This window comes from Ixodes scapularis, unplaced genomic scaffold, assembly GCF_016920785.2.
Source record: "Ixodes scapularis isolate PalLabHiFi unplaced genomic scaffold, ASM1692078v2 PGA_scaffold3__209_contigs__length_174095766, whole genome shotgun sequence".
Lineage (NCBI taxonomy): Eukaryota > Metazoa > Arthropoda > Arachnida > Ixodida > Ixodidae > Ixodes > Ixodes scapularis.
In genome coordinates, this window is record NW_024609868.1 from 115,421,499 (window position 1) to 115,448,771 (window position 27,273).

The window sequence follows — 27,273 nt, forward strand, 5'->3', positions numbered from 1 at the left end:
GAGAAGCGTTGTCCGACCAGGAATGCTTGGTATGGAGCACGAGAGTGGTCATCCCAAAAGCATTGCATGACGTCATCAACCGCCTTCTACACGAAGGGTACCCAGGAGCATGTAAAATGAAGATGCTGGCGAGACAGCATGTCTGGTGGAACGGATTAGACGCTGCCATTGAGAATCTGGTGCAAACGTGCGACGTCTGTCAAGCAACGCAGAACAACTGCCCCCGTGCTCCGGTCCAACATTGGCCGTTGGCTACTAGGATCTTCGAACGCGTGCACTTAGATTTCGCACAGGAAGATCAATCGAACATACTGATCCTAGTTGATGACCACCCAAAATGGCTGGAAGCCATTCTAATGTCGTCTACGACCTCTTGGCACACCATCGAAAAGCTGCAGATGATATTCTCGCAATTCGGGTTGCCAGAAGAAGTGGTCACATATAATGGACCACAGCTGGTGTCTGAAGAGTTCAGATCCTTCATGCGTGAAAATGGAATCTTGCACACCACAACTCCTCCTTACCACCCGGCATCCAATGGACTTGCCGAGCGCGCAGTTCAGACGGTGAAGAAGTCCCTTCTGAAACGGGTGCTGGAGGACAGGGAGCGGGGGGGAAAGAGGAGCATGCAGCTGAAGCTGTCAAACGTTTTGTTCGAGTACAGAACAACTCCCCACGTAGTAACTGGGAAGACGCCGGCAGAGCTCTTTATAGGCACTTGCCACGGACACGTCTTGCCTTGTTGAAACCCGGTTCTGCTTCTTTTCGGCGAGAAAAACAAAATGAAGCCAAGAAGACCGTTGACACCCAACAGGCAGGGCCGAGGGAGTTCAATGTCAGAGACAATGTGTAGGTGCGAAACGTGAGAGGGGAGGAAACGGGATGTGCAAGAGGAAAGGTGACGAAGAAAATTAGTGCTCTTACATACTTGGTGCAAGTCTTTAATAGGATTCGTTTTGTACACTGTGATCACCTGAGGCCAAGATCCCAAAATGGAATTGATACAGAACGGAGCTCGCCAGTGGACCGCAGTGAGCCGGCAGCATCCACGGATTCAGATGACTCGAACTCGGAGCCTGAGAACCACTTCGATGACGAACCTGGTGTGCCCGCTCCTTTTCTAAGGCACAGCGCGCGAATAAGTAGGCAACCCGACAGGCTTACTTATTACCTGGTTGGCAGACCAAGTTGAAGTGTTGCTGTTGTACTATGTAACGTGTGTTTTGGATTAGTGTGGGGAAATGTAGTAACTGATTTACCTCCACTAGAAGGGCGTCGCGTGTTTTGGTCTTTTTCTTCTTTGTCTTACAAATAAACGCCCCGTGACGGTTAAAACGCGGGTGCGATCGAAGCCGGGTGTCTTTTGTCTGGATCTCGGTCGACGACCACCGAGGCGAAGTTATAACAAAAACTAGGCGCGGCAATGCCGGGAGATGGTGTTGCCGAGGACGAACGATGCCAAGATCCTCCAAGATCGTCGGAGCTCTCCCAATCTAACGCCGCAACGCCCCGAAGCGACGTTTCTGCAACTCTGTCGAATAACCTCAACATTACCATCGACGGCCACGACGCGACGGTGCTCGTCGACACCGAAGCAGACTATTCCGTTTTGAGTGGGAGACTCTCTCGTCCCCTTCGGAAAGTTATGACGTCGTGGGACGGACCGCAGATACGAACCGCCGGCGGACATCTCATCACACCAGTCGGGATCCGCACTGCTCGCGTCGAGATCCATGGGGAGACGTGCCCTGTCAAGTTCGTCGTTCTGCAAGACTGTGCGAGGGACTTTATCCTCGTAATGAACTTTCTCTGCGAGTATGGCGCCGTCATCGACCTCGGAGCAAAGCGGCTGACGCTACGAAAAACCTGCTCCACTGCATGAAGAACACAGAGCGACGTCATCCGCAGTACGATTCCTCGCAAACCACGTGAGCTTACCGCCGCGGTCGAGTGTCTTCATACCCGTCGGGATCGATTGGGATTTCTGCGACGACGTTCTGCTTGAGGGAAGCCTGCAATTGCTTCTAGAAAGAGGTATCGGCGTCACAAGAGGCATCGCGGAGCTCCAAAACGAACACTCTGTTGCACCCGTAACAAACGTCCGACAAGAGGCTCGGCACCTTACGAAACGCACCACCTCGGGTTACGCCGAAGAACTCCCGGACTCAGTCGCAATTGCCGGAATATTAGAAGACCTCTCTTTGTTGCGACCCAAGACAACGCCGCCTTCGCAGTTCGAAGGCGACAATGACAACAACTCAGTGACCTTCTAGCCGAGTCCAATGAGTGCTTCTCCACGTCGTCAAAGGTGCGCCAAACGACCGTTGCGAAACCCAGAATTGTTACTGAAGACGACGCCCTTCCTGTTCATCGGTCGCCGCATCGTGTATCTGTGAAAGAGAGAGAAGTCATCCAAAAGCAGGTCCAAGAAATGCTCGACGACGACACCGTCCAGCCCTAAAAGAGTCCGTGGGCTTCATCGGTAGTCCTGGTGAAAAAGAAAGACGGGACTCTTCGGTTCTGCGTGAGCTATCGTCGACTAAACACCGTAACGAAAGAGAACGTCTACCCGCTGCCACGCATCGACGGCAGTCTGGACCGGCTGCGCCATGTCCGATACTTTTAGTCGATGAACCTGAAGAGTGGGTACTTGCAGATCGAGGTCGACGAACGGGATCGTGAGAAGACTGCTTTTGTCACGCCGGAAGGACTGCACGAATTTAAAGTGATGCCGTTCGGACTTTGCGCAACACCGGCGACGTTCCAGCGCGTAATGGACACCGTTCTTTCCGGCTTGAAATGAGAAAGCTGCCTCGTCTATCTCGACGACGTCGTAGTATTCGCAAGCGACTTCGACGAGCACCTGAGACGTTTGCGAGCCGTGCTACAGGCTATCCAGAATGCTGGACTGACACTAAAGCCGTCGAAATGCTGGTTCGCTCACGGCGGGCTTACATTCCTGGGTCATGTCGTGAGCGCTCAGGGTGTAAGCACTAATCCTGCAAAGACATCCGCTGCTGCCGAATTTCCCAAGCCATCAGACAAGAAAGCCGTAAGAAGATTTCTTGGACTATGCGCTTACCACAGACGTTTCGTTCGCGATTTCGCCAAGATTTCTGCACCGCTCACGCATCTGACGAAGGACGAAGTGAACTTCCAGTGGGGGGAGGAGCAAGAACAGTTGTTCAACGAACTGAAGGAAAGACTCCAGTCGCCACCCTATTCTCGGACACTTCGATACATCAGCGGAAACGGAAGTTCACACGGACGCCAGCAACGCCGGACTCGGCGCGGTACTCGTCCAAAGGCAAGATGGACCAGAGAGGGTGATCGGTTACGGAAGCCGGGCACTGTACACTGCAGAGAAAAAATACTCAACGACCGACAAGGAATGCCTCGCTGTCATCTGGGCGTTAACCAAGTTCCGACCGTACCTGTACGGGCTCCCGTTCCGCTTTGTCACAAACCACATAGCCCTCTGTTGGCTCGCAAACCTCGAGGACCCGTCAGGACGCCTCTCTCGCTGGAGTCTTCGACTGCCCAGTCGAATCTCCTCCCGACAACACTGACGACGTCGATGACGCCCGTTTCCTCGGAGCTGTTACAGATACCGACATGGGAGCACTTCAACGAGACGACCCGGAACTTCGCGCCGTGATCGACCACCTCGAAGGTCAAGGAAGTTCCGTTCCGCGAGTCTTGGCCCGAGACTGTCAAGCTTCGTTCTGCGGCGAGGCGTGCACTTCAAGAAGAACTTCGGAACCAGCAACCCTGCCACGCTGCTGGTTGTGCCTGCCAGCCTGCGAGAAGAAATTTTTCAAGCATGCCACGACGACCCGACGTCTGGACACCTTGGCTACAGCAAGACGCTCGCCCGGATTCGTGACAAGTACTACTGGCCGAGACTTCCGAAAACAATTCATCTTTACACAGGGTCGTGCCATGAGTGCCCAACGACGTAAGAAGCCTCCGACAAAGTCAGCAGGACTCCTGCATCGGATATCTGCCCTGACTACGCCCTTCCAGCAGGTCAGAATGGATTTGCTTGGGCCGTTCCCAACATCGACGCAAGTAAACCGGTGGATTATCGTCGCGACCGATTATCTTACACGATATGCCGAGATAAAAGCCCTTCCATCGGGAACAATGGTGGAAGTCGCCAAGCTTTTTGTCGAATCCATTCTCCCTCGACACGATGCACCTGAAGTGCTGATCACAGATAGAGGGTCATCTTTCCTGGCACAGCTGACTCAAGAGGTACTTCGGCTCAGTCACACTAGCTATCGACGAACCACCGCTTATCACCCACACACAAACGGGCTAAAAGAGCGGCTGAACAAGACCATCGCCGACATGGTCTCCATGTACGTCGACGTAGAGCACAAGACGTGGGACGAGGTGTTGCCGTACATTACATTTGCGTACAAGACAGCGGTAGAAGAAACCACAGGAACGACGCCGTTCCAACTGGTATACGGCCGAACGGTTACCACGATGCTGGACGCCATGCAGCCTCACGTGCCAACTGTTGATGGCAACGAGGACGCTCCGCTGATCTCCCAGCGCGTGGAGGAAGCTCGTCAACCGGCAAGAATCAAGTTTCAAGATCAGCAACGATTCGACGCACGCCGGTATAAACTTCGTCGCCGGGACGTCCGCTTTCAATTCCGAGACCGGGTATGGGTTTGGACACCAGTAACGGCGCCGCGGTCACTGCGAGAAGCTTCTCAAACGCTATTTAGGACCCTAACGATCATCTGACGCCTCGCCGATCTGAACTACCAAGTTCTACCCGACGGAACGCGCCCATCTTCAAGACGCCAGCCACGACCCGAGGTGGTGCACGTCGTCCGGCTCAAGCCGTATTACGAACGATACAACTTTGAACTCTCTTCGAACTCTCGTCAAAGAGTGATATGTGAACTAGCTGTGGCTCGCGACTCTGCTATCCTTTTGTTGTGCACTTGTGTTTTCGCTTTTTGCTGCATCGGAACGATGCACCTTTTGAAGGGGGGAATAATGCCACGAGCGCAGCTGACTAAGTAGGCAGCGCGCTCGTGGCCTAACGGTTATCGCGCGTGCCTTCCACGCCGTAAGCCAGGGTTCGATTCCTGGCCGCGGGTACGCATTTTTGTTGACTCTCACGTAATGTTCTGGTGAATTCGAGAACCGTGTTGCAGATTCGAGGTTAGAATGTCGTACATGCCAAACCTTCCGCGCCGATTGTTCAAGAAATACCATGCGTGTACAAAAGGGGCTCCGCGTGGCCAGCCGGACTCAGTTTCGCCTCAGCGTTCGATCCTGCTGCTTCGCCGCCTTCGACGTCCGCGACGCTCTGTTATCTTTCTTTTTCATTTTATTTCTGGCACAAGTTCGCCCTATTAAACGTTCAGTTTACTCAGTCATGCGCCGCCTCGTAACTCGTCATTCGTGACAATATGGCTCAAGGGGTGTAAGAATAGACACCTTTTTCCCGAGAGTGCAGCCAAATACTTTACCAGGGGGAATACATTCCACTCCTCTCAAATACAATAGCCTCGGCGCGGACAGGTTTTCTGAGCTTGGCGAGAGCCATCTATCGTCGGGGAGGTCTCCGCTATCGATGATATTGATGTTCTACATACCAAATTCATTGTTGCGGAAATACGCGAGACATGTGCCGCGCGCCACTTCTAAGAACAACATGGCGTCTAAACTCTAGCTCAGTGGCGCGATAAATACTTTGCTGCGCTGTGCCGCCATGATGTTCATAAGAATCGCACGTTGCACGTGCCTCGTGCATCGACGCACCTTGCGCTACTTTTGAAACATGAAGGGGCTTTAAGCCTGGTTCAGACAGTTGCGTTTGACTGCGTTTGACTGTGTTGCGGCTGCGAGAAACCAGGACTTAACTGCTGCTTATATCGCGTGCCAAGGTGATTCCTTGAATTGGATTCCACGCCTCGTACGAAGCACAGATGTTCCGGTGACTCGCTTTCGGTACTCGACGCAACGCAGTCAAACGCACTCAAACGCAAGTGTCTGAACCGGCCTTTAGGTGGAATCGGAGACAACACCGCCGCGGCCACCGCGAACGTCCGCGTGCACTTGCGCGTGGATTGACGCGGACCTCCGATCCGTCAGGGCTGGACTCGGCGCTGTAGGCGTTCTGTCTAATGCAAATGAGCAGAGTGGAATGTATTCCCCCTAGTAAATTATTTGGTACAGCTACACAATGGCTTGCCCTCCCCCCCCCCCCCCCCCCCCTCATCAGTCACGTCGCAGACGTCCGGCGTCTCGTCAGACACGCGGCAACAACAAGTGGTCACCGAGCCCTTCAAGAGCCTGCTACTACCACCGCCGCTTCGGAGCCAACGCCCGTCATTGCCTCCACCCCTGTTCATGGCAGGGAAGCAGGCCGCCCGACGTATAGAGACCACGAGTGGTGAGGGCCTCGACGAAAGTCGCCTGTTCTACGTGAGTGACCGAGTCAGCAAGAACCGTTACCTTGTCGACACCGGAGCGTAGATCAGCGCAGTTCCAACAACGCGTACCGACCGTCCTTTAACACCGATCTATTTTCTGCACCCAGTACCCAACAGCACAATCCCTGTATACCGAAAACGGGCAATCACCCCTAACCTCGGCTTCCAGTGGGTATTCTGGTGGATTTCCCTAGTGGCCGGTGTAAGTCAAGGAATTTTCGGCGCGGACTTTCTCAACCACTACAAGCTCCTCGTGGCTGTTAGAAGCAGGCAATTGATAGACTCTACCACTTAGGTCACAACACCTAAGTGCCCAAGTTGTGACTCCATTGAAACAATTCATCACATTTTCTATGATTGTGTCATCTACGGCGCAGAAAGGACACAACTCAAAAGCACGCTAGCATGCCGATACAACCGACCTTTCTCCGTGACAACCTGCTTGGTAGTTGGGACAAACAACACAAAGAAGCCAAGGCTACAATAACACTTGTTAGATTCTTAAAAAAACAACACGCCTGGACTTTTGCTTAAGAAGATGACATTCATTGTTAGTGAATAGCGCATTGTTACAGTGTTCAAACTTTGTAGCTCTTACGATGTTTTTTAAATATTATTTTATCTTTCTGTTCTTTTTTCTCTCCTTTAATCCCCTCATCCCCCTCCCCCCAAACAAAGTAGCAAACCGGGACAAAATACCCCAGGTTAACTTCTTTGTCTTCCTTCCTTCCCTTTCTTCCTCTTCCTACCACGCAACTTTCCATCCATGGTCTCCCAAGGACGGCGATTCAGTCTACACCTCTGCCTGCACGATCAGGAAAAAACGTTCAAGACCTCGCTGAGTAATTTTCCGAGCCTTACTTTCTCACCTGATGGAACAAAACCAGTCTCGCGCAACCTACACCACCATATCCTGACGTCAAGACCACCTGTTTACTGTCGGCCCTGCCATCTTGCCCCAGAGAAACTCTGCAATGCTCGCCAAGAGTTTGAGGACACGTTATGGTCAGTTACACATTAAGAAACGTTTCCAAGGGAAAGGAGGGCTGGGGAGGAGGAAGCTCACGGAATGCTGGAGAGGAGAAGAGGAAATACCACGACTCTCTTCAGCGTTCCGTCTGCTTCCTCCTCTCGAGTCGTCTTTCCCTCGAAAACTTTTCTTAACCTGTAACTGACTACAGAGGTTGGCATCGTCTTACCCTCGCCTAGCAGCTGGGCGTGTCTGTTGCACATGGTGTCGAAGAAAGGTGGAAACTGGCGGTCATGTTGCGATTATATTGCCCTTCATAAAAAACCTGTACCGGACAAATACGCTGTACCCAACATCCAGTAATTCACGGCGAGCCTTCAAGGCACGAAGATCTTCTCAAAGATTGATCTGACACCGGTCTACCACCAAATTTGCGCGGCCGAAGACATCCCGAAAACAGCGATCACAACACCGTTTGGACTTTTTTAATTTCTCCGCATGGCCTTCGTCCCCAAAAACACGGCTGAGTCATTCCAACGGTTCATGGACGCTTTAATGCCAGGGTTACCTTTCGTCTTCGCATACGTAGACGATTTGCTCATATCCAGCAAGGCACATGGAGATCACACGACCCGCTTAGACCTCCTCTTCGAACGACTACGCTGCCACAGCATTGTCGTTAAAGGCGCGAAAAACGTGTTCGGGGTTCCGAAATCGGACTTCCTTGGTCATCGTCTCGACGTCTCGTGCATTTGTCTATTGCCTTCGAAGCTACTAGCCATCTAAGATTTTCCGAGAGCGACCTCAAACACCAAGCTTCGACAGTTTCCCGGTTCGGTAATTTGTTACCGAAGCTTCGTTGTGAACTTCGCAGAACTGCTCGAGCATCTCGAGATGCTCCTAACAAGACAGGAACGACAAACGTCGTCCCTTCCTTGGAACGAAGATGCAGAACGCGCTTTCGGCGAGGTGAAGAACTCACTTGCAGAAGCAGCAATGCTAGTACATCCTAAGCATGACGCCTCAACATCGCTGATGACTGACGCATCTCGCACAGCCGTAGGAGCGGTGCTTCAACAATAGGTCGACGGAGAGTGGCGGCCGATTGGTTTCTTTTTCCAACAAGCGCGAGCAACCGCTAACACGCGACAGCGCTTTCGGATGTGAGCTATTGGCTGCCTACTTGGCTGTGCGACAGTTTCGGCATTTCTTGGAGAGACGGCCATTTACCCTATGGACTAAACAAAAGCCTCTAACTTACACCATCTGAAATTCCAGGTCTCATTACACACCAGGTAAAATTGGCCAGCTAGCCTTCCTGGCCGAAATCACAACTGAGATTCGTCACGTCAAAGAAGTTGACAACGTCCACGGTGACGTTCTCAGCCGGATTGACAACGTCATCAATCGAACTTCTTCTGCTCTAAACTTGGACATTTTTGGCCCGTCTACAGACCTCATAGCAAGAATAGCATGCATGGTCTTCGAAATTCATCGACGTCACTAATAAGGCGCGATGTAAGCTTTCCAGAAGGCCCCATCGTGGTTTGCGACCTGTCAACGAGAACACCCAGGCCTTTTGCACCACGTGAGCTGCGACGACAGTTTTTTTAAGCGTTTCTCCGCTATATTTATTAGAAAAATTAACGTCACGTTACATGATGTCACGGGACCTATACTTAAGTGCAGTTTGCCCGCTAGATTTAGCGGAAAAATTAGCGTCACGCGATCCAGACTCAAATTCAGTTTACCCGCTAGCGGAAAAATTGACACCTGACCGGCCGCGACTTGTCATTCCCCAAACACTGTGGACCTGGGGTCAGAGTATCGATAAACGTTTGTGATTTAAGAACGTTTCACCGACCTCCTACAATGGCCGAGCAATTTGCCATACAATTTTGTTCGTATGTGTTGTGATGTACCACCAGGAAAGCAGGTTGCTGTTGGTGTCCTTCAATAAATAAACACATTTTTACAAATGCGTTCCGAGGCGATATGTCAGAAGAAACCAAGCCATATTTTTATGGCAAAGGGAAAATAGATCAAAACGAAAGTTGGCGAAATGCTTCAAAGACCATCATATCAAAGTCTTATAGTCACTGGTCATGACCTGTTGTTTCGGTTAAAAGATGGACGGATCCGAAAAGTTCTGGTAGTGGCTGAGAGCTTATGCTCGGCAGTATGTTGCTCCATGTATCACTTGCCTAATGCGCTAAATACTACCAAATCTAAGAGAACCGGAAGTCATGCAAAACCTTTACCAGTAAGTCTATTCGAAGTAATAGGAGTAGCGTTAGTGGTGAGTTAGTGTTAGAATTAAAGTTAGAGCTAGTTAGAGTTAGTTAGAGTTAGAGATAGTTTGGGTTAGTTAGAGGTAGATAGAGCTAGATATAGACTTATTTAGAGCTTGTGTTAATAGAATTAGTTGAGTTAGCGGTGACAACTCCACTAACTTCCGGTTACGCTTTTTGTGGCTCCGCCTGATATGAAAACCCAGCATAAACATGTTTCACGTTAAAAAGAGGAACCTCTGGGATGTTGTTTAAGCAAGGGTATCTGTGCTCCTTTGAAGTCATCTTAGATGTACACAGTAAACAGGGCAAATACTTTAAAGCTATTGCGTGCCTTTCAAAATAAGCAAGCGGCGGGGACCTCACACATATCGCGTCCAGTAAATACAAAGTTATACCTAAATGAGCAAAACACTGGACTCTCCCCGCTCATGTCGGCAACCGAAAACTCTATTTTTCATGCGGTGACTGCATCGTTGCTTCCCGGGACGGACAGACTCTTAGGAAGGAACAGCGAAAAAAAAAAAGAGGACACTCAGTTAGGAGAAGAAAAGGGGATTTTCTACCATTCAACAAGGACTCCCTCAACTATACGTTAATATTAAAAAATTACACTCGGGAATTGGAAGATATGAGTGTGTACTAATTCGACCCGGGCATTAAAAAATATACGGAAAGGCACTATATTTAGGCCTATATTCACCTGCAAGCATGGTCCTGTTCAAGTCTTGAATGTAGGGAAAATGTTCCATGGCGGACGCGGGAGTTTTGTACCCAAACTCGGAGTCCCCACCGTTGACGGCCTGGTGTGGCATGTACAAGAATAAGGGCTGTAAAACAAAGAAGAAAATATTCTAACCAAGATAAAGAAAACGAAGACGGGCAACCAGGCAGGAAAAAAAGGAAGAAGTGCCCGATCTCTCGATCCCTCCTGCTCGAAGCACCCACCTCTTCCTTCTCCTACAACCCCCTTTAATCATCTGTAAAGAAAGCATCTTTCACCGTAACAGTATGTCTAATTCGCTTAAATACCAGTGTTTAAAGTCGAAAATATTTTAGTACACTCCAATACTAAAAATGTATGAACCAACTGAGTTTTGAGCAGTGAAAAAAAAAAGCTAAAGCGTTTACAGATTTTTGAAAACCAGAGACGACGGACGAAAAAGGGGGACAACACGCAAGTTCTATATTTGCAAGAAAAAATCCACTAATGTCGTCTTCATTTTGACCTCCAGGATCACAAATATAAAGGTGATATTTTAGATTGATGCTCCACAACAACGCTTTCAAAGCAGTGCTGAAGCTCCTTCTCCCCGGCCTCTTCGGTGGGAGGAGAGAATCGTCAAGAGCGAAAGTGTGCAGCCGAGATAATTAGGACGCATCATAATCTGGCGTATTATACAGTGATCTCCCCATTTTCGCGCGTTCTACAAGCCTTTTCGAGCAGTCAAAATGCTGCACGCGTTTCCACAAAATCAAGTTGAGGAAATACAGTCGCAAGCCAGTTGATACCTCTGGTGATGACGTCACACCTAGTGGGTTTTGTTTTGTTCTTTACACTTTTACTTTCACGTTCGAGTCATATGCTTGTGATCTTCAAACACACAAAAGAACAACATAATGAAATTTATTTCTAAACTTTTTTTTCAAGAATTTTCCCGGCTTCCCTTTAACGAGAATTAACTGCATTCGGATCACCGTGTGTAGAAATGGTGCGATAAAACGCGACTTACCTTGTTTTTATCGTGATCCTTGATCAGGGAAATCGCTCTCTTCGTGTATAGCCTTGTTGAGTAAACGCCCCCTTTGTCACGAACGGGCGTTGTGTCATCCCAAAAGTCTAGCCCAACGAAGCTTTCGTTTTTATATTCCTGAAACACAAATGCTTAGAGCAGCTGGTAAAGTTAACGAACCAAGCTATAAACGTGCTAAGCCAATGATTTGAACGTGAACATTTGACTGAGGCGTTTCAGACTGGGGCAAGGCGGACCTCTCTTTTGCACATGCCAGAAAGAGGGAGCACGTTTTTCTGGCTAGAGAAGGGATCCAAATTGCCCACAAGCCAACATTAACACTTGGATGCCTAATGCCACAACCGAAAGATGGACCTCTAAAGCGAGAACTTAAGGAGTTCTGATCAAGAACTTTCGGGAAAGAATCTGCCAGAACCAGACGCTCGAAATTTCAATTTTGAGCTCAGCGCGGTCGCTGGACGTTCCGCCATCAAGGGCCACCGCACCTCGCCAACTTAAAGAACACCCGCATCATCAATCAACATTGAGAATAACAACCGACAAAGAATCTTAGAATTATGGAGCATTCAAACTACGCCAGAAGACATCAATTGGTCCCTCGGCGCTTTATCATCCACCTAAATCAAAGGCCATCTTCATAATCACCCACGCAAAGTTGGCCAAAGACACCTCGAAATATCGCGTCCCTCATGAGGGCTAGGTTGAACGTTCCCCCTTTTTATTAAGCTCATGATGCGTCTTCTTAAAGAGAAGCTGTCAAGCACCTTATATTTAAGGAGTTTCATGAGTTTTCTCTTTATTTTAATACATTTTTGGTTTCGCATTTTTTTTGTGTAAAATTCGGATGTTGTTTTTTTGTTGTTAATTTGTCAGCAATTTTGCGTTTAGAAACTGATATTTTAATAGACTTATACCTTATTTTACATTAGGCGTTAACCGAAGCTTACTTCAACTTCTTTTACACCTTTCAAAGTCCTCGTTGATCGGAGACTTAATCTTATAATGCAAACCCAATGCATTAAACTTAAAGAAGTAACGACCTCAATGTTTTGAGTTGCCTCTTACCCTAGAGGCTTAGTATGGCATCATCATTAGTTAGCAGATCTAATTATATTAGTGCTGTAGAAAATTACTTATTGCGTTATTTTTACTAAGGGACTTCGGTTTTGATTGCTGAAAGCCAAAATTTCGGGGTGACGTCGCGGAACAGGAAGCGCAACTATGTAACAATGACTGTGGTTCATGTGATTCTAAGAAGCGTGACGTCGTGGCGGCTCGTCGTCTGCTTGCATCACAGCACTTGAACATCACCGCCTCCTCGTTACAGTCTTTTTGGTCCATGTAAACGTTGCCGTAGTTTCTTTAAAGCGAAAGCACATCAGAGTTGATTTTAGAGTGACATGGCAGCCAAATACTCTACATATCAATAGATCTTACTTCGCGAAACTCCTATGACCTTGTGACCGACAGCTCTTGTGTAGTTGGAATGTCTGGTTGCGCACAGCCTCGCGATTTTCCTCTTTGAACAGGGTGGAGTGACTGCCTTCTTCTATCGATGTAAGCATTTCTCAAAACAGCGCAGAGAGCCGTCTCTGCTGTGCTGGCGAATCCGGTGTCTTAATGCGTGGGTAGTGGCCCTCTTCCTCGGCGTAGAGCCTAAGCGAAACCGCATAGACAGCGCGATTCGTATGTGTTCTCTAGAACAAGTGGTGTCTGCACCGTTAGGGGAAGACTGGCACTGTAGGCTTACTACCCAAGCAAACCAGCATACTAGAATGTATTCCGAAAGTAAAGTAGATATAGTAACCCTGGGGAGGTCTTTCAGTATTTATAGGACGCACCTTGTCGAACAGATTAAAGAGGGTATTTGCGATATGTTTGAAGCGATGATAATGCAATTGAAGCAAAGGTGCATGCGAGCAGTACAAGGGTGACTATATAATCACTGAAGAAGGGGAACAAGAAGGACAAAGGACGTACATAAGTCTTCAAACACAGCTAAGTGACTGCTGCGCGACCGAAAAAATACGCCTGATTCTGTTTACGAACCAGGGATCTCTTTATTTCCAGTGGAGCGTTCTACCAACTGGGCTAAAAAGGAGTTAGACGTCAGTAGAGCAAACGGGTTTTATCAGCTGCCACCTGTCTAACACCAACAAAGGTGAACGACCTGCATATTAAGGTTATCATGTTAATAAAATTAATACAAATGTGCGAGCGAGCTGGACAAGTATGGCAATAATAATCCCTGGAGAGGGGGAATAATAGGGACAAAAAACAAACACAATTCTCCAAATACAGCTAGGTGACTGCAGGTGCGGTTTGGTCGCGCACCAGTCGCCTAGCTGTGTTTGGAGATTTGTGTATGCCCTTTGTCCCCCTTGTTCCCCTTCGACAGAGATTATAATCCTCATGCTTAAACTGGCCTTTTTTTTACTCGAGCGGTACCATGGTGGAATAAGTGGTGAATGTCCCAATTAATAATCATAATAAGATAACTGCAGAGCCGTTTTGCAAGGCTTTTATTGGTGGTGTGGCTGCTAAATGTGAATTTGTCAACATTTGATGCTGTTATTTCTCCTTTTTTACTACAAGCGCACGCTGAGATTACATTCTGAAGCCGCTATAAATACTGACATGTTTACCCCGACGAGAACGTGCTCGAATCACGGCGCACTTTCAGGGACGGTCAGAAACAACATGGATCGACAGAGACCTCTTCGAAGACCCGGAACCAAAGCTTTCGAACATCGGCCAAAGCTAGCAACGTAAATGGGTCTTCGTATTCCTCGTCTTTTAACGACAAGCAGAGCTGCTGCTGCGACGACATAAACTTACAGAGGCTGCTCAACCTCCTCTTGATCGAGGCCAACTGCCACCACCAATCACGCCGGGACCCGCCGGTGGCGCAATATCGTCGCATCACAGTGGTTATATAATAGGGACCAGCATACTCGCGAGGTGGACACAAAATGGGACTGACCAACGCTACCATTACCTAATCATGGGTCAATAAACATCGTCAACGAATATCCTTAACCCGATCTGTCCGTCGCGTAGCCACAGCCATAAACAATATTTGAGAAAAAAAGGCTTCAAATCCTAGACAGGATTTCGTGTGCTGTCTTTTGCGACACTGACCCTCTGAGCCAGGTACGTAACCAGAGGGGGTGTCGTCTGGGCTAGCCCTCCCCCCCCCCCCCCCCCCGAACAAAAATTCAATTGGGTCATCACCCTTTAAAAAAAGAATAGGGAAAGGACTTGAACATGAGCAGCGCACTCCACTGGGCTCATCTTCGTACCTTTTTACGGTGCCAAACGGAAGCGCCCGTAGTACAGGGTGCACTTTACGGCGTAGCGCAACAGATGCAAGTCAAAAATTAGAAATTCCAGTCTCCCCCACAACAACTTCTGTATTTGTTATAGGGCCCCCATGACCCTTGCTTGTGAATGGCGCCGCGCAGTCATCTCCGTGGGGCAAGGGTGTGCACGTGTGTTTGAAGTTCGCCAACGTGATCTTTTCAGACCTTTGAGATGAGTCGAGTGGCTAATCCTGTATCCCCTCGTGCCCCAAAGTCTCTCCTTTTATACCTCTGGTAAGACAAGTGTTAGTTTTAAAAGCAGACTCTCCTTGCAATCCCGCAAGTGTGCAAAGTTCGTAGTGCGACAACCTTGTCTACGAGATGTTCCGTGACGGAAGGCAAAACGTTGCGACAAGAGGGGCATGAACGAGGACGGAGCCAGCAATTGCTCGAGAGCCAGCAAGCGACAAGTATCAACACTGAAGTAGACAGGCCTTTTTCTAAAGTGCAAAGGTATGCGCTGAATAATCGGGGATTCGCTTGTTTTTGGTTGTAATGATTTGATACCTGATTTATCTATTTTCGAGTGGAGATACTGGGAATTCGTGAATAGATAAGCAATTTAAAAAGCTAACATGTGCATTTGTAGAAAAGGTAATTACAATGAGGCATACTGGATGATCTCACTCGGTATCATAAATTTTACAGGTACACTTCAATTGTGAGAATTTGACCCCAATATGCTTAAATGTACAGCATATAATTAACACTGGTGCTGGCAGAGAGCACCTAGAGAGCAAGAAATTATTTTGCCTCTTCCCCTCTCCTCGTGAACAAATCATGGCTACGTGCCTGCTCTGAGCTATAGGTAACTCTGTGGCTGCCCACCACTTTCAGATACGTTACGTATCTAGTGCGGCTGTGCTCACCAAGTAGATTTCGTGCCTGTAATAGTCTTCACCATTGTTGTAGAAGCCATAGAAGGAATCAAATCCCCTGTACGTTGGCGTGTAAATTTTCTTGTAATATCCTAGATGCCACTGCAAACAAAGTAAACATTACACATTTCTTCTATTGCCATTCCTGCAACGATTGAGAAAGACGCAAAATACAAAAAGAAGTAAAGTTACTTTTCCAATAATGTGACTTATGTAGCCGAGCTCACTCAGGTACTGAGGCATGATGGTGAAATTGGGCGACAAGCCCCATGGTTCCGCCACGTGATGAATACCATGCTGCAAACCTGTGTACGGTGAGATCATTGGTTATGATTCATGGAATTTTGGCGATAAATTAGCAGTCGACAAACCTTCGTGGAACATCAACACTAGTCGGTTCATGTAATTGAGATGTTAGACATGAATATAACTAGAAAAACAGAAGACAGAAAGGTATTTCCTCAGATCTATGCTTAGTAGGAAACCTTACCTTTGGTTAATGTCACTCTAAACCAACACATGGCGATGGGATAGCCTTCCAGACCTTTACATCAATGCAACATATCATGTGTCGTGGCCCCAGCAGGGGGCACCTGTGAAAGCAGGTTTTTGGAGAGTGCCGTCTCCAGGGCGCGTCTGCACATTTGGTGGTAGGTGCTTGGTGAGTAGCGTCACCACGGACCCCAGCCACGCGGGTCACTATACCAGTACACTCTTAAAAAAAATAAAGGCACTGTAGTACCCTCCTTGAGGGGGTAACCGACTTGCACACAGGGCAACCCCTTTTGGAGGTAACGTTACCCCCTTCAACGAGGATGCAAACTTACCCCCAGGGTTAGAGTGCAACATTGCCGCCTTTTGGAGGGAACCTTAGTTCCTTTTAGTGTTCGAAGTGCATACTTTCAAGGTCAGCTTTCACCTCCTTTAGGAGGAAACTTCAACCCCTTGAGAGGTAAGACGACATATGTGAGAGGGCTGCTTTTCCCTCCTTTTGGGGTCAACAGCACCTGCTTTGGGATGCTGGTTTTCGCTCCATATAGAGACAACAGTTGGCCCATTTACGGGGCAATTGTAAACGCCCCTAGTTTTAATTTTTCCCCCTTATGGAGGGAACTATGATCAACTTTAGGGTGATATGTACACGATGAGGAAAATAGCTAAAAAAACGCGGACTACGATTAACGAATAGTCCGCGCTTTCTGAGCTGTTTTCCCCATCACATCAACCAACTGATCCAGTTCACCACCTTATTGCAGGCTCAGTGTACACTTGATGGAATCTCTTTTCCCCCCTAAAGGAAGGTACTATGACCCTTTGTGGGTGTGATAGTACATGCTTCAAGAGTGACGCTTATAGTAGATGAAGACGGCACTAGTACTGAAAGTAAATGACAATGTTTTATTGCGGCTGTCACCAACAAAATGGAATAAGAATCAATAGCACGACTAGACATCTTATAAAAGTTATAAGCGCAATAAAGGCCTTTGGAACAACACTTTCGGGACTTTAGTCCGTGAGAGTCAATAAAATAATCACAAAAAGGTGCATAAACAATTAGCGTATATCCGGCAAATAAAAGTGAATGCTTTGAACACTGCTTGGAAAAGCGAAGCTTGATCAGGGTGAGCTCAAATGACGGAGTCTTGTACAAACCAGTATCAAAGTGAACGCACTGTGATATAACATACATTAATTATCACACATTATGCAAAAAGCAATAGAAACCAAGACATGACTAGTAATGGCTAGTGCGTTGCCACTCAAGCACAGCAGTACACTATGCCCGTCCTATTCACAGTAGTGGAATGAATGCTCGAGTATATAAAAGTAGACTCTGGGATATGCTCTTCTAATATAGAAAGAAGAAAGGGGTCGTATATCCTGCTGCAAATGAGCTACAACCGACTAGCGAGAGGGCCAAAAGGATCTAACCCACTTCAGATGAATTGTAAAAATCAATTTTGACCATCTTGTATTTAAACCCTGCAAGCCATCAAAATCCATCTTGTATTTAAACCTTGCAAGCACAAATCTATGTGAACATAAAACCACAACCCTCAAATGCTTTCAGGCGCCAAGTATTAAGTAGACTAGAATAAATCAAGTATGCCAATGCTGCAGAAAGCAAAAAGCTGTGATTCTAGAAATCACAAAAATGTGACTATAAAGCAATATCATTACCCCTCTGCAACTCTCGAAATCAACCATCAACTTATGTCAGACAAAACAAAGCATTAAACAGACGACATAAAAAAATTCGTAAACCTTCACAAGAAGGCATTAAAAATAAAATACGACCCCCGATTCACAAGGCGTCTATTCGCCCGGCCGCCCTGCTCCCGGTTCGCCGGGCAGCCGCTCTCCCCCTTCCTCCACCCGCACACACATACATTGGGAAAAGCTCGTGGCTACGCCACTGGTTAGCATATGTCAATCTTCTAAATATGCGTTAGGGGAAGCGACAGTCATTCTAGTTCTTGCTTTTTATGAGCGTCGATGGTCTAAACCGTGCCTTCGTTCGCACCACACAATTTCCTCGAACGCTCGACGCCTTCAAACGTGAAAACATGTCCGCCACTCCTTTGTCTAGGGGGTTCGCCTTCCCGGGTTTGTCATAACCGAAGCCAAGCGTCGCCCTGGGCAGAACATTTTCCTACCTGCATACGGTGCACACGACATGGATCTTCGACTGAAGCCAATGCAGTGCTTTCGGTGACTTCGTAAGAAGAGACTGAGCCGAACAGAAGAATAAAGAACGTTCCTGAGCTGCGATGCTTCCGTCGAACGTACGAGAAGAAAGACCGTTATGACTGGAGGGGAGCGTCGGCGGGGAACGCGCTCGGCACCGGGCAGGCGCTCGCCTACGCATGCGCGAAGAATGACGTGTCATACGAGGATACCAATTAACGAACTCGGTTGCGGCTTTCCACAGCGAATCGCAGCGCCCAGGCTCTGCCAACGCCCAAACAGATGCATCCTCTGGAAGGTATTATTTCCCTCGTTGCTGCTCCTTCGTGGCGAACTTCACCTTGTAGCAACGCATTCCTAGTGTCTGCTGCGCCTGTGGAGGTAACAAGCGGAGCGCTCCCCCCCCCCCCCCCCCTTCTAGCCGGGAGGAGGGTGGTAAAGGCGGTCTGTTACCTGCTTTTGGCCCCCTTTTTTCTAAGAGTGTACAAAGGCGGCACCTACTTTAATAGATGCTTGGTGAGTGGGGTCACTACGAACCCCGAGCCGTGTAGGTTTGCTCACCCACGCCTGACTGTGCGTGGCTTAACCGTGTCAGGGGAGAAGGGAATCCTGGTGGTTGAGCTGAGCTTAGTGTACGTTTGGACGCTTCGGGGCACCCCGGTCGAGGCAATATACCGCTTTGGCCCCTGCTTCTCGCAGACGGGTGTCCTGGCTTGGCCCGACTAGGATGATTCAGTCAGTCGCCTCTTCTACACTCTTCTTCGTTCTTTCACTATTCCTTCTAACTCTTTTTCTTTTCTCCTACACTCTCTTCCCTCCTTTTTCATTTTCTTAGGCGCCAAGGGCCAACCCTGAGGGGAAACAGGACCTTTCCCTGCGACCACACCAGAGTATAGTGCCCGGACAGCACTGGTAGAGCAATTGCGTCAGCGAAGCCTTCCTTGCTATGGCACATTAACTACCCCCTTGTTGGGCTCCGTGGCGGGTGATGCACCCGGGCACAGAATTGTCTTTCCCATCGTTATGGGTCTGCACAACAAACCCTTCCTTGATTGGCGTCTAAAAAGAGTACGCACCGAAGCTCGCACACTTGATATTTCAGCAGTAATTACTGCGCAGTATAGTAAGTTTTTGGTGATGCACTCCGAAACTGAGAAACCACTAAGTAAACTGTCCCTTTTCTTGTCGCGAAAACACTAGAGGGTGTTGTGGGAAAGACTTTTCAGGCTAATAAGATGACATCAGGTGACCTCCTCGTAGAGATTCACACAAATATCCAGAGTGATGCTCTTCTAGCATTGAACTCAGTCTCCGATTACAAAGTCAACGTAACCCCCACCTCACAATAAATACGCTACAAGGTGTAATTTCCAAAGATTATTTGCTCGAAACTTCAGAAACAGAAATTGTAGAGGGCCTTTCCAGCCAATGTGTGATCGCCGTACGGCGCATCACACTTCGAAGTGATCGCATAGAACACAAAACAAAACATATTGTACTGACTTTTGCAACGACCAGCCTTCCACAAGCTGTCAAGGCAGGTTACCTGCATTGCCGCGTCCGGCCATACACACCGAGCCCGCTGCTCTGCTTCAAGTGCCAGCAATTCGGCCACGGCTCGCGGAGCTGTCGCGGATCTGACACGTGTGGAGGTGCTCTAGCAAAGAGCATCTCGCAGATCACTGTGAGAATGAACCAACATTGCGAAGGAAAGCATGCTGCAAGTGAAGTCTTTTTGTTTCCCTTCCGTGAGGATTGCGTCGGTGATGATGTTCAAAGCCGGAGGCGGCAGGTCGCCAGATCGCAGCGACGAAGGGTTTCTGGACGGGACTCAACGGTCGATGATGAGAAGGATGAATATATTTACAAGACAAATCAGTTGAAAGTTACAAGACGCTTTTGTTAGGCCGAGACCCTTCGGCCCCTCTTCTGTCGCTTATATAAGCTCCCTCATTGCCCCGCGGGTTTACCGACCAATCACAAAAGGTCCTCTCGCGGCCAATCAAGGAGACCACTCATAAAACCAACAAAAGCACTCCAAAAAGACTCACACAGAAACACACATACACACAGGCACACACATATATGTCGGCGACCCGGCAGTCTCCGTCAGCGACTGGAAGGTGAGACCCCCCGGGCCGCGAACCCGACTCCCGAAGGCACCACCAGAAACCCTTGGTCAGTGGCTCTTCACATCTGGGAAGGGGACGCGAAACAAAACACAAACACAAAACGTACTCAGCGCGTCGGAAGTACAGCCGCTTGAGCAGTCCCTGACCGAGGTTACGAACGGGCGGCGCACATTAGGAAGTGCGGACGCGCGTCCCCCTCTCGTCCCGACTTCCATTAACAAGTCGCCGACGACCAGGCGCGGGGAGAAACACAACAGATAACGAACTCACGCGGGACCCGCTTCTTGGAATCCTCCGCGCCTACTCGTGTGCTCCGGGAGACCTCACACATTCCCAACAAATATATCTTCGCTTCGTCGCATTCTCCGCGCCTGCTCATGTGCTCAGTAAACCTAACACTGCATACTCTCGTTCTTGCTCTCTCTGGAAGCAAGAAAAATAAATACTTACACTGAAGGTCCAAGAGAACATTTCATTCCACGAGGCAAAAAGGGGGTCTTGTTTGCCTTACGTGGTTCGTATTCAGAGGCTGTGCACAGGGGACCTGCACGACCAATTGTCTCCACGGGGACGTAGACATCTGCGCATGACCTGCGTGTCCCGTCAGGGTCCCCCTCCACTTCGGGAGCGGTGAGGCAAACACCGCCTCCGAGCTCTAAGAAAGATGTGGGCATGCCCATACCCAGCAAGGTGCGGGGCTTGGTAATTCTTGCTCCTCCCACTGCCTGTCCCACAGGTGACGGTTAAGCCACCCCGTCCTTCTGGTACCCAGAGGAACCCTGGCCTGCCAAGCAAGCCAGCGCCGTCTAAGAGTCAGCCATTGGCGACAACCATCGACCAACCAATGGATCAAGGTGGGCTCAAGTCCGACGAGGACAGGCCCACGTCAGGGTCCGAGTGTTCCCTTCCTGCCACTGGCGAATCCGGCAGTGAACAGAAAGGTGCCACTAAAAAAAAGCACCTCGTTTGAAGATTGATTTTAAGACCTGAACATATATTCCTTGTTTGTATTTAAGCTTTCCTTAATTTTTGATTTTTTGGCGTTTTAGATATCACTCTTTTAAATTATGGCCTTCATTACGCAGTGGAACAGCAGAGTTTTTTTTTGATATAGAAGACGTGAGGCTCTTGTTACAGAGGCATGAATTCTCTGCATTTTGCATATAAGAGATTTATCTTAAACCGCCCAACCGCAACTTTCTTAGGTCATATCAGGTCTAGAGGAAGGACCGTGTGACCACCTCTGGCGCTTCCGGGGAAGTCTCTATTATTGTAGAAAGTGGCACGCCTGCCTGTGTGGTCCTCTTAGACACGCCTCTGGACGTCGTCGCAGCGATGTTGCTACAGCATCGCCTGCTTACAATCTGCTTCGTTTACATATCCCCCTTTCATTTACCCTGGAACTCGCCCAATTTAGTCGATCAACTACCGGAACCTTTCATTTTAATGGGCGATTTTGATGCACACAACCCCCTCTGGGACAATGTATGAACTGACAGCCGAGGCTCAGTTGTGGCGCGGTTTTTATCTCTCGGAGAAGTATGTGTCCTAAATGTTGGAGAGTCAACATTTTCTAGTTCTGCGAATTACTTTTTCTCTTGCATTGACCTCACTATTTGTTCCGCTGCACTTTTTACAGATTTTATTGAAATGCATTGGATAACCCTTACGGAAGCGACCACTTTCCGGTGTATCTTGCTCCCCTAAAAGCCCTGCCCAGGCTTCCTTGTCGTCTTCCCCGTTGGAAGATCACTTCAACAGATCGGGACTTTTTTCAGTCAGATATTCCTTCCTCCTTGAATCTTTCGCAAATGGCCTCTGTGGACGAAGGAAATGCTCTCATAACAGCAGCAATTGTTGAGGCAGCCGGTTTGTCGATCCCACAGACATCCGGCAAGCTGCTGAGACGTCAAAAACCATTGTGGGATGATGAGTGTGAAAAATCTTGAAGCCGCCAAAACTGTTCTTGGACAAGACTTATGAGGTATCCCATTTCCAAAAACCTCTTGGCATTTAAGCAATTCCGCGCAAAAGCCCGCTATATTAGGAAACAGTCAAAAGGGATGTCATTTTGCTCGTGTGCATCTTCTATTAATAGTTTCACGCCAGCGAAGATTATCCGGGGCAGAGTAGGTTGAATGGATGGTGACTACCATGCTTTCTCAATCCCCTTGGTGCCAGACGACAATGGAGAGGCATTTTGATCGTTATGAACAAGCCAACGCACTGGGTAGGCACTTCGCACAAGTCACTAGCTCTTAAATTTACACTCCAGAGTTTCTACAGTTTAAGTCAAACCGCGAGAGAACACGGATTCGTAGGTCAGAACTTTGCACTAAAGAATATAATTCTCCTTTTTTCTTTGTCGAGCTTCGTCGAGCTCTGGCTGCAGCAAAGCCTACATCCCCTGGACTTGACGCAATTCACCCTAGCATGCTTTTGCATCTCCCTGAAATCTTTCTAGTCATTGTCCGCCAGTTTTTTAACATCATCTGGGCGAAAGAGAAATTTCCTAGCACCTGGAAGCAGGCTATTGTCTTCACGATCTTAAAACAAGATAAAAACCGAAGTAAAGCCACGAGCTACAGGCCAATCGCCCTTACTAGATGTCTAGGGAAAACTTTTGAGCGGCTGGTTAACAGTAGGTTTATTTACATGTTAGAACGAAACAAACTCCTAAACACATTTCAATGTGGTTTCCGCCCTGCCAGGCCTACTGTTGACCACCTGGTACGCCTTGGGACGACGGTCCGCGAGGCTTTCATAAATAAGCAATTTTGTCTGTCTGTATTTTTCGACCTTTAAAAAAGCTTACGAAACCGCCTGTCGATGCGGCATACTCCAGGACCTTATCTCGATGGGCATAAGGAAGGGAATGTTCAACTGCATTGTTGACTTTCTGCAGGATCGTAGCTTTCAGGCACGCCTAAGAGCTACAATCTCCGACCCTTTCCCTCAGAAAAATGGAGTGCTGCAGGGCTGTGGCTTGAGCGTCACTTTGTTTATTATAAAAATAAATTCCCTATCTCAAGTAATTTCGCCCGCGATCTCTCATTCTCTTTACGTCGACGATGTCCAGGGTTGTTTTTCCTCATGTAACTTTGCTATCAGTGAGCGTCAAGTACTGCCTACGGTAAGCAGGGTAAGTAGATGGGCTGACCAGAATGGCGTTCGGTTTTCTGCCGAGAAGACTGTGGCTGTATGTAACTAGGAACGTCTCTCGAGCCATTATTTTTCATTAAAGGTACACCCATTCCTGTTAAATCGGAGCATAAGTTTTTAGGCCTAGTATTCGATAGTAAGTTAACTTATGACACACATATAAAGGAACTAAGACTAAGATATTAGAGAAAGTCGAATCTTCTTAAGGTCCTTGCACACCGTTCTTGAGGCTCCCACCATGTCTGCCTTTTGCGAATCTACAGGGCCTGTGTTCGCTCAGTGTTGGATTATGGAGGCACTATTTACGGCCCTGCCAAACCCTCTACACTCAAAATGTTAGACCCTATTCATCACCAGAAGATCCGACTGGCAACCAGTGCCTTCCGAACACCCCCGTGCCCAGCTTGTATGCCGAGTCAAATGAGCGGTCGCTTGATAAAGGTAGGTTTTATCTTAGCACGCAGTGCTTTTCAAGACTCTATACTTTTCCGCAGCATCCGAATTTTTCTTTTATTAAAAGCATAAAATACGACCAGGCCTTTTAAAACAAGTCATTCCTAACGGTTTCCTTCGCACTTCGGATGTAGGATGCCGCAGCGACCTAAAGTTTTGATGTAGCCTATTCCGTCATTAAAACCAAACACAGACTTGCTCATTCGGATTGCCCAGCAATAACACGCGACCTCTCTTTGAAAAAATACAACAAGAAAGTTCCCGCGGCCAGTGCTATAACGCAAGATTTTTTTTGAGATTGCTAGTCACTACGAAACGGAGAAAAGTTTTTTACTGATGGGACAAAAGGTACTGCTATGCTGGCTGCGCTGCGGTTGGGCAGTCCTTTCAACGTGTTAGACGAATTAATGCCAATACATCTGCATTTACTGCTGAACTTCTTGGAATCTTATTGATGGTAGATGAAAAAATCAAGCAAAAATACAGATTATCTGTGATATTTCAGACTCGCTCAGTTCCTTTCTTGCCCTTAACTCTGCAACATCCTGGAAGCATCCCCTCGTTTCTCTGCTTCGTGCTAAAGTAACAAACGCTACAATGCAAAACATCACTATTCACTTTTGCCATGCAGGAATACACGTCAACGAAGAAGCCGACCGAGCCGCAGGTGCATGTGTAAAGAGGCCCATTCCAATTCACACCCTCCCAGTGACAGACTATAAAACTACACTTCGAAATAAAATAAAACATTCCTGGCAAGTAGAGTGGGACTAGGATACTCATAATAAACTCCATAGAGCTAAGCCTCTTTTAAGTTAATGGCGCAGTGCCAGAGATCAGAAAAATTTTATGAGGTCATCTTATGCCGACTGATGATAGGCCATACACACTTGACTTATGCGTATTTTCCAAGAAGCGACGACCCACAGATGTGTGGCTACTGCTCTGAAATCCTAATTGTACTTCACATCCTTTTAGTATGTCCACAATTTAATGATGAACGCCGCTCCTACTTTCCTATCTTCTTCAAAAAACAAATATTTTTTCACTTAGCCATTTTGCTTGGAGACGAGCAGCTTATTACGTACACACAAGTTTTTATCTTTTTAGAAAACATGAATATTTTACATAGACTTGAAACTACATTTTTTAAGTGATATTTGATATTTTGATCTAGTGCAGTAATAAACCTTTAGACGTGGTATTTACTCACCCTTTGTGTGGCGCACTATGGCCTATGTTGCTGCTGCGCCAGAAAACTCCAAATTCATTCATTCATTCATTCATGTTTCGTGGCGCTTGGATACAGTGGGGTATTATTTGTATAATCTGAATTTGACAGTGCTAGCCCTTCACTTGTTTCTTTCTGCCCGAGATATCTGTGGAACGCGCCTCGGCGGCACTAGTTCATGTGCAAAGGCTGCTTGACTTGAAACCCCTCTCAAATTCCAGTTGACAACGGTTTTGCGCTTCATATATCAAATTCGACTTAAAACTCCACTCGACTGAGGAAATACTCAGCAATTTCCCCCGAACTGTCAATGCAGCTTTTGAGCTACCTTGAGATTTTCCTCGTGAGTCGAATTGGTTTTTGTGTGTTGGCGTGGTATTACGTGCGTGTTCGTGGTGCATAGCGAACACGATCTATTGAGCACAAACAACGGCAGATGCAACTCGAGGCACCGGGAGGGGGAAGCCGAGTGGCAAGCTACAGAGAAACACGTGACATCTGGAAGCGACAAACTGGGTGCGGTCGCAGACCAGAAAAGGCGCTTCCCGTAACACCCGTCGATTGTTACATAAACAGATAAATAAATATATCCTTCCATTATCCCAAATTAACTTGTACATCACAATGGCGACGAGGATTGGATCCCCGCAAAAAACACGCATATTGCCGCGAGTGCCGCTGGCCAAGCAGGCAGCGCGCTCGCGGCCTAACGGTTAGCACGCTTGCCTTCCACGAAAAAAGCCAAGGTTCCAGTCCTGGCCGCAGGTACACAATTTGTTGACTGTGGAATGTGATGTTCTGGTAATTTCTAGAACTGTGTTGCTGATTCCAGGTCTAAATGTTCTAGTCGCCGAATGTTTTACTTCAAACGTTCCAGAGGCCCACGCGTGTACATAAGGGCCTCCACTTAACGAGCCGGAGTCAGTTTCGCCCCAGCGCTCGATCCTGCTGTTACGTCGACTTAGCCGTCCGCGACGCTCTGTTGTTATCTTCTGTTTCCTTTTTCTTTCGGGCACAAGTTCGCCCCATTAAATGTTTCAGTTTCCTCAGTTATTTCTTGCTCGTCACCTCGTCATTCGTGATATATTGGTGGAGGTGCGGGGTAGCCAATGCCCGTTCAGCGCACCTCTCCGAGGGCTCGCAGTGCAAGTCCGACCCCAAGCCCCAGAGGACCTTGCTCTAGTAGCTCTTAGAGAGACACACAGGCTGCAGCTGTGTAAGTGGAAGGCGAGGAATAAAAGGGAGACTTTCTCGTGTCCCTTTTAAACTCCAATACAGTGAACGCTAAAGCTGAGTTACCTTCGCTCTTTACAGGTCTTGGTTGCGTGAACATGCCATACACGATAAGATTGAATCAAGACGCTGTGCCCTTTTCTTTAGCCTCCCTGAGAAGGATCCCAATACTTCTCATGCAAGAAATAAAGAAAGAGCTCGAAAACAGGATTCTGCTTGACGTTATGGGACCGGTAGACGAACCCACCGACTGGTGTTCCGCAGTGGCGGATCCAAGGGGGGGGGGGGGCGGTGGGGGCGATCGCCCCCCCCCCAAACGCCTCGCCAGGCAACCCCCCCCCCCCCAGGGTTCTTCGTCAGCGTAAGCAGTCGACGCGAGGGACAAAAGACTAAAACAGCGGTGGGTGGACGCGCCTGCTGGGCGCTTCCAAAGTGGGGTTTACCTCCGTCAAAGTCACGGTACGTCTTCCCGACAGGGACGGCGCCAGGAGTTTCGAAGTGGAGACACAGTGGGGAGGCGCACCAAATATCAGGGTCCTCGACTGCAGGCACACTTCCAAAAAAGGCTAGCACGTCAAGCACGGGGGGAAAATACCTTCAATATATCTAGTCCCCTTTCTCTCACTTTCTTTGGAGGTTGTCTGCGAAAAGTTTG

At 48.2% G+C, this 27,273-nt stretch overlaps 1 protein-coding gene across 1 annotated transcript in view; it reads right to left on the reverse strand.

Annotated features, from left to right (window-relative positions):
* LOC120845349 (arylsulfatase B-like) overlaps nt 1-27,273 on the reverse strand; it is a 75,079-nt gene that overhangs the window by 38,113 nt on the left and 9,693 nt on the right. Inside the window, exons 3-6 of the mRNA XM_042292854.1 lie at nt 15,912-16,024; nt 15,711-15,821; nt 11,459-11,596; nt 10,429-10,555 (exon numbers count right to left, since the gene is read on the reverse strand). Coding sequence (XP_042148788.1) covers nt 10,429-10,555; nt 11,459-11,596; nt 15,711-15,821; nt 15,912-16,024 — 489 coding nt within the window. The remainder of the gene's footprint in view (nt 1-10,428; nt 10,556-11,458; nt 11,597-15,710; nt 15,822-15,911; nt 16,025-27,273) is intronic.